This window comes from Egretta garzetta, unplaced genomic scaffold (assembly GCF_000687185.1).
Source record: "Egretta garzetta isolate BGI_Z169 unplaced genomic scaffold, ASM68718v1 scaffold322, whole genome shotgun sequence".
Classification (NCBI taxonomy): Eukaryota; Metazoa; Chordata; class Aves; order Pelecaniformes; family Ardeidae; genus Egretta; species Egretta garzetta.
The window spans coordinates 276,163-283,744 of record NW_009259044.1 but is presented as its reverse complement, the minus strand read 5'-3'; the positions used below and the strand labels follow the sequence as shown (position 1 = coordinate 283,744).

At 53.9% G+C, this 7,582-nt stretch overlaps 1 protein-coding gene across 1 annotated transcript in view; it reads right to left on the bottom strand.

Annotated features, from left to right (window-relative positions):
• The window catches only part of PCSK6 (proprotein convertase subtilisin/kexin type 6), a 44,031-nt gene extending 38,179 nt beyond the window's left edge, over positions 1–5,852 (bottom strand). The window contains exons 1-5 of the mRNA XM_009635043.2: positions 5,709–5,852; positions 4,912–5,055; positions 4,232–4,308; positions 3,516–3,604; positions 134–306 (exon numbers count right to left, since the gene is read on the bottom strand). Of these exons, the coding sequence (XP_009633338.1) occupies positions 134–306; positions 3,516–3,604; positions 4,232–4,308; positions 4,912–5,055; positions 5,709–5,852 (627 nt within the window). The remainder of the gene's footprint in view (positions 1–133; positions 307–3,515; positions 3,605–4,231; positions 4,309–4,911; positions 5,056–5,708) is intronic.
• Between the last annotated feature and the right edge of the window lie 1,730 nt (positions 5,853–7,582).

The following is a 7,582-nucleotide window of genomic DNA, read 5'->3' as shown; positions in this document are numbered from 1 at the left end:
ACATTGGCATGGCCTCGGGGGGCTGAGCCACCCATCCCCACGCTGGACCCCGGGCTGGCCGCGGTCCCGGCACGCGTTCCCCACGGGGCAGGAAGAGGAGGGCGAGCGCGTCTGGGCGCTGTGGGATCCACACCTTTTTAATGCCATGCTCAAAAGCCTGTTTGGCCAATAGACCAGGTCCATCAACTGTCTTCCCATCATCATCTGGCCCCCAGCTCGCGCTGTAAATGTCAATGTAATCGGGTCTGATGCCAAGCGACTTCGCTTCAACAACATCTGTTACATCGCCATCTAACATACGAATGCCTAAAAGCACAAAAACATCAGACATTAGGGCTTAATGGCTTGGATGAAAGTGTGAGGATTGCAATCAAGGGGCTTTGTTAACGGCAGCGGAAACTGCACAGCTCAGGCGCGCCTGGAATAGCTTCAACCCGCGGCCCCACGTGCGAATGGGCCCAGCAGTGGGAAGCTGGGGAGATATTTTGGAAAGTTTTCTGTATTGCCAGCTTCACAGCAAGTGATGTGTGTGTGTGGGGGGTGTTAAAATTTGCTTCCCCTCCATTGGTGAGGATTGGGTGGTGGGAGCGGTTCTACACTCCCTGGTGGCAAAACCCCCTCCTAAAAACCTTTTTTCACCCCTCTTAATTAATTATTTCCTTTCTCCACTGGGAAGACATCGGTGTTTTCCAAACTCTCACAACCCCCCAGCTTCGGGCACACCCCACGAGTGGGGACGGCTGTGACCGTCCGGAGCCCCATCACCGCCCAGCTGATGCCAGCTGTGCCCAGGAGGGGGGGGTCCCAGAAGAAGCCCCAGGCTGTGGTTTGCATGGCCAAAATCAGTCAGGACCCCAACCCATAGCGGGACGACACTGCCACGCAGGATAACTTCACTTCCAACCGGGAATGCCAGCAGGTCCCGGCTGGGGTGGTTTGCAGGCAGAGCCCACCAGCCATGGCAGAACCATCTGGGGGATTGCAGCACATCCCCAGCCTCCAACTGCCGCAATATGGGGGTTACAACCCCCTCCGCTCCCCAACACCCTTTCCCTGCCGGATTGCCCCCTCCGCATGGCAAGGCAGAGGGTACCAGGCACCCCAAAGGGCTGCCCAGAAACAGCCCTCGCAGGAAAGGAGATGCTGGAAATGTTGGCATCATATTTGGCCAGCCAGGGAGAGTCCAGTTTATAAAAATGCATTTCCCTTTCCACACGTATTTTTTCTTAAAGCAAACAAATGCAGGCAGATGTCATCACAGCTGCAGCTGTGCTCTGGACACCAGTCAACTCAAATATCTCTTTTCGACGCTGTCCCCTACCAGCGAAAAACAAGCTTAGAAATATAAAGTGAAGGAGCAGAGTAGTTCCCAAGACCTTCCTCTCTTTGTCATGTTAACAAGAAAGCATGAGGAGAAGGGGCGAAAAGCCAGGCCCATTGTCCAAGCTGCACCTGGAGCACCCCCAACCGAGGGATGGGGTTTTGTGCTTGCTAAATGTGGGCACATTCATCAGCGAGCCCAAAGTCAGCCCAAAGTTAGCTCAAAGCCAGCCCAGATTCAACCCAAAGCCAGCCCAGATTCAACCCAAAGCCAGCCCAGGAGTCAGCCCAGGAGTCAGCCCAGCATCAACCACCCATGATGCGGGGACCCTCTGGTTAAACAACGGGGGACAGGAGGAAGCAGGGAAGGATGCTGCAAAATAAATGAGCTCTTCACCAGAGAGGGAGCAACACAAGCCTCCGAAGTGAGCGCTCGAGGAGAGGGGAAAGGAGGACGAATGGCAGGAGCCCATTTGGTTTCTGGAGCAGCAATGTATTTTGCCTGGAGCAAATGAAAAGCAACGCAAGAGCGCTGAAGAGCAGCCAGTAAAATTAGATGGTAACTCTCCGAGTGTGACAAATAGGCTTCCCCAACAAGTTGTGCTCATTAATCGCTGCTTTATTTGTGTAATCCATCTAAAATCACTCTCGCTGCAGCTATAGTGCATTTTCCTCCACGATCCCAAACTTGATACGGCTACAGATTTTATTTTTCCCTTTTGCCTGTTCACATTGTGGGAAGCCCACAACCTCTACCCTCTGCCAGGTTCCTCGCATCAATCCACGCCTCCCCAGCACACCCCCAAGGCAAGGCACTCATTAAAGGAAGTAAATTAAAATGGGAACCATAGGTCATTATAGAGTCAACAAGCAATGCTCATCTCCATGGCTGCTGCGGAGAAATGGGCTTGAAAAGGAGCCTGAAGGCAATGGCTTGATCCTACAGGACGCAAAACTGCCTTAAACCCTCCCCCCAGGAGCTTTGCCTTGCTCTGCTGTTGCTCGGTGCATGCTTTGAGCTGGGTTTAGAGACAAGAAGCTGTCCCACGTGGCGGGGGGAACAGGGGATGGGATGGGATGAGATGGCATGGGATGGGATGGGGTGTGCCACAGCCTTTACAGCCCCTGCCACTCCCCCATTCACCCTCCCCAGGGTTATTTCTTCCCTCAGGGGATTTTCCTGGCATGGGAACTGCTGATGGCGCTTGGCCAGGAGCGGGACTCCCTGCCAGCACCACTCCCATGCAGACACAACCCTGACGAAAGCTGCTTCTTGCATGGCCAGGATTAACAAGCGCACAGAAGGAATTAAGCCCCAAATCCACCCATGGGCGCTTGGGTCTGTGCTCCTGATGGTGACATCTCCCACCAGGGGGTGGGAAAAGGGGTCACAGCCCCCCTGAGCAAAAGCCCCTCTCCCATTCCAGCCATGCCAGGGATGGGCCAAAACCACCGGTGAGGACCCAGCTCCAGGCATTTGTCCCCTACACAGTCCCACCAGCCACACAGATGGGGCTCTGCGCTCCCTGCCCCCCGACACCCCCATCTCTCCAGAGGGTGCCGGCTGGCCAGACCAGCCCTGGCTCAGACCAGCCTCCAAAAGCAGCTACTCTGATGCAAATGAGCTCTGTGATGCTAATTACCATCCCATTTGGTGGTAAAGATCCACTTGCTTCTCTTGCATCTGTGTTACTTGAGGGACTGTGCAAAGGTGCCCCCACCCCACGCAGTCCCAGCCCCCCACCCCCTTGGTGTTTTCCCCACAAGGGTATTTTGGGGGTCTCCCCAGACCCCCGCCTCCGAGAGGCTCATCTGCAGACATTAACCTCACAAACGAGCGATTTCAGCTCTGAAGCTAAACTGGCGATGCCGACCATAGCAAACACAGCTGCCCCAAAAAAGCCAGCCCTCCCCCCAGAGCAGCTGTGAACTTCTGGGGTGAAACCACCACATTCCTGATCCATGTGCATCCTCACAGCGAGGATGCAGCCCAAGCAGATTTCCACCCTGTGTCACCCATAGCCTCCCCAGACCTCCCTGCAGCTGGGGCACCAAGGAGGATACTCTCCTGGCAATATCTGGGAGAACAGCATCCCACCACCCGCCCCAGGAGCCCATCGGCATGGCCAGGGTGGCCACGGTCCCTCGAGGGGATGGCGAAGGGCAGGGGAGCTGCAGGCTGGCGCCAGCCTCACCTCCGATGCGCGCGTTGTAGGCGATGCCCACGATGCAGTACGAGTTGTTCGCCGCCGCCGCCACTTCTCCCGCGCAGCGAGTGCCGTGCCTGCAGAGAGAAATCCCCCATGAGCCAACATCCCATGCTGAAGGATCCCTCCAGGCACCCCCCACCCAGCACCCAGAAACTGGCCCTGAGGCCAGAGTGGTGGAAGAAAGCACCCCAAGAGCTGCAGAGCCCTTATCCAAAACCCACAGCAAGGGCTGGGGAATGGAGGAAACCAATGCAGAAATCAGTTTGCTCTTTGCATCTCGCACCCAGATGCAGTTTGCTCTTTGCATCTCGCACCTGGATGCAATCTGCTGTTTGCATTCCCATTTCCTTTCCACACATGCCACTATGTGACCTTCCTGCTTTAACCAAAGCCCATAAAGTGCATCCAAATTTTGACCAACTCACGTGGTTTAATCCCCGACTGCGCAAGGAACCCCCACCCCGGTTGCTGTCCTTCGATGGCTCGAGGGTTCATTAGCAATTAGCATGGTTGTTACAGGCTGGATTTGCATTAAAGGCAATGACTCCATGCAAAGCCCGCAGCGCAGCATCCTCTGCAGCGCTGGGGACAGGGAAAGGCCATGGACCTGGAAGATACCCGAGGAGGGACACCCAGCCCCATGGACCCCCATGCACCCCCGCCATGCAGACACCACCTCCACAGCAATTAGTATCACGTACTTATTCTCGTTGCTGGCATCATAGCGCGGAGTTGGGTCGTGGTCGTTCCCGTTGACATCGTAGCTTGCAAGAGGGTCCTGAAAACACATTGCCACCCATTAGGTTTGACTTACCAGCGCAGCACGGGACAAAGCGGCCTCGGCAGCAGCGCAGTCCTGCTTTGCCCATAGCCAGCCGGGCAGTAAATGCCCTTTCCCACCCCGTTTCTGACTATTTGCTCAAGACAAACAGCTTTGGGCTGCAGCCCCCACCGAGAGATGGCTGCCCAGGGGGAAACATCCTGCTCCCACCAGAGACAACTCCTCTGAACCCCAAATCCTGCTGGATCCAGCACCGTTCCCACCACCACCACCATGGCTGTTTGGGGTTTGAGCTGGGGCTGAGGGGGTTCATGCAGGCTTTTGGCTCTGCCCTGGTGAGCCAGAGGGAAGCGGCTACTTCCCAGGCAGCTGCAAAGGGAGTTCCCCCCAAACCCTCTTGTCTAAAAACCTCATTTCCTTCTTAAAAACATCTCAAGCTTTTTTTTAAAAAACCAAACTTTTCTTCTAATCTGTCAACGCACAGACTTAAACTGTGTTTATATGCTGCAATTCTCCATAAATCAATTCACCGTCAGGATCAGCCCCAGCCCGTCCAGCCCCAGCCCGTCCAGCCCCCAGCCCGTCCAGCCCCCAGCTCACATAGTTTTGCAGGAGGTCGGGGTGGTTCCTTTCTATGCCGTCGTCAAGGATGGTGACCACCACGTTTTTGCCGGTGTAGCCCCTCTGCCAGGCTGCCAGGACGTTCATCTCTGACCTGCAGCGACTGCTTTTATCGCCGCAATGCTATGGGGAGAAACACAGCAAGCAGAAGCTGCAAAAGGGCTGCAACCCCACTTCAGCCCATCTAAGCGAGCAGCCAGGCTGGGAGCCCATTTAATCAACCAGAAAATATATTTACATCCCGCCCCCTGCCATCTAACTTATAGATTTGTTGTAACTTTACTCCACTGATCAAAGCCACCCAGCAGCAGTTAATCCAGGCAATGCTATCTCCCGATTATTCTTTTCCATTTCAAATACTGCGGGCTCCTCGGTTTTGAAGAGCTCATTTCCTTCCTGCACTTAATTTTCAATGAATTTTCCTGTCAAATGCAGATCGATAAAGCAGGCAGGAGAAAAATGATATTGTAGATAGATGGTTGCAGCTCTTGGATGGGTAAAATGCATCGGTGCTGCAGCCGCGCTGCTCCCAAGCCTTCGCTGTGCAGAGTGTAACGAGGAGCTGCTAATGACGGTGAAACACTTACAAGTAGACTCTCTTGTGTATTAAATTACAATTTTAAAATCCTGCTGCCAAGCACACTCACTGATATTGAGGTGTTTCATTACTGGCTGGGCTAAGCAAAGATCGATGATGCATTTGATTAAAAATAAATTAATGCCCCCCCCTGTAAAGCAGCGGGTTCCTTGGGGGGCGGCGGAGGGGAGATACCCACCAGGTACCACATGTTGGGCCACACCGGGTCGTTGAAGGGCAGGGCATGCGGCTCGCCTCGGACCTGCCTCTTCACCCGCCGCTTCACCTCCTGCTGCTGCAGCCAGTCCACCTGCAAGCAGAGCCACGGGTCGGCATCACCCATGGGCACAGAACCTGGCATCACCCATGGGCACAGAACCTGGCATCGCCCGCGGGCACAGAGCCCGGCATCACCCGCGGGCACAGAGCCCGGCATCGCCTGCGGGCACAGAGCCTGCCAAAACAGGATGCAAACCGCAGCCTGGACCCATCCGAGCAGCACCCTACGCACCAGCAAACCCCCCGGCTCCTTTGGCAAGGCTGCTGCAGAGATAGTGGCTTCATTTTGGAGGAATAAAGAAGGGATGGACAGACAGACAGGGCTCTTTGTGGTCTCCGAGCCAGGGACCAGATTCCTCTCCCGGTGCAGCAAAACCCTTGAGCATTAATAACGTCGCCTCCAAGCGCTTGCCTAAACCCCGCCAGCTTAACAAAGCACTGAAGCACGCTCTAAAGTCCCACTGGAGACAAACCACATATTTAAGCATTTAGTCAAAGTGTTGGAGAAGACTCTGCTGCTTGGCTTAATTTTGGGGCTGATCATTCCCCCGGCCAGGAGGCAGCAGCCGCAGCTCAGCCCTGAGACTCCACCACCCGGCTCCAGGGCTGCTCATCCTTCGAGCTCCTCTCCTCCTGATAAAATAATAAAACTGGGGGGGTTGCCCAAGCACAACACATGTTTCTCAAAAATTCAAGGATGACCACACATGGCCCTGGCAGGTCATCCCAGAGGGATGTGGCTGGCTCCAGGGAGATGTTTTTGGCACCGGCTGCGGGCGAGGTGGCCTCAGGGCTGACCGCTCTGACATTTGTTTGCTTTTCAAGTGGGGCATGATACGCAAAGAGATCAAATGGGAAATGAGCCGGAAAAGGCCAGGATTGGGAAATGCCGGTGTTTGCCCATGCCACTGCAGTGGGAGCTGCCTAAGGTGCTGGTTTGGGAGAAGCCGCATCCCATCCCTGGTGAGCATTTTTCCCCCCAGACCCTTTATTGCCCACAAAAAGGGGCTTTCCTGCCTTCAGCATGGAGACAAAACCCGGGTTTACCAAAAGTAGGTTATAAAAAGAATTTATAGACCAAATCTTTACACATGCTTACGCTAGGGGGGAGAAGGTAGGCACCAGCCGATGAGCTGGGAAGGCTCTGCAGCACATCCCTACTCACTGGACACTTTCTTCCCAACGGCTCAGGGTCTTTTGGGAACAGCAGAGCTGCTGCTGGGGCTGCCTCTAGTTCTTGTGACTAAGGTTTTGTAACGGGAAGAATAAAAACCCAAAATGCAAGTTTTTGTTGGGCTCATTTATGTGAAACTGTCAGCTGAACTGCGTTCTTCTTGCATGGTTTACAGCTTTCTGACTTGGATGGAGGTGGATGGGGAGCTGTCAGAGACCCAACAGCTTCCAGCCTAGAGCTTGGTTTTCAAACATATACATTTTAAAGGAAAAAAACCTGTTGAAAGGAAAAAAAATATATATATTTCATCAAAAATGAGTTTCCACGCTGTCTTGGCTGATGACAGCATTGTGCTTTGCTTATAAGACAATGGATTTAACCATTGGAAGCAAAAATAGAACTTCACGGTCTAGTTAAAAAAATAAATAAATACATTAAATAGAGGATATGGCCCAAATACCAGGCTTTTCTCCTTAAAGCAGCACTCCTTGGCAGCGTTACCGTGGGTCTTGCTGCCCAAGCCACAGCTATCGCCTTTCCCTGCAGCTTTGCTGGATGCAGGAATAACAGGAATATATGGGATTTTGCAGGGGTTTGCCAGGAGCTGTGGGGACATCTTC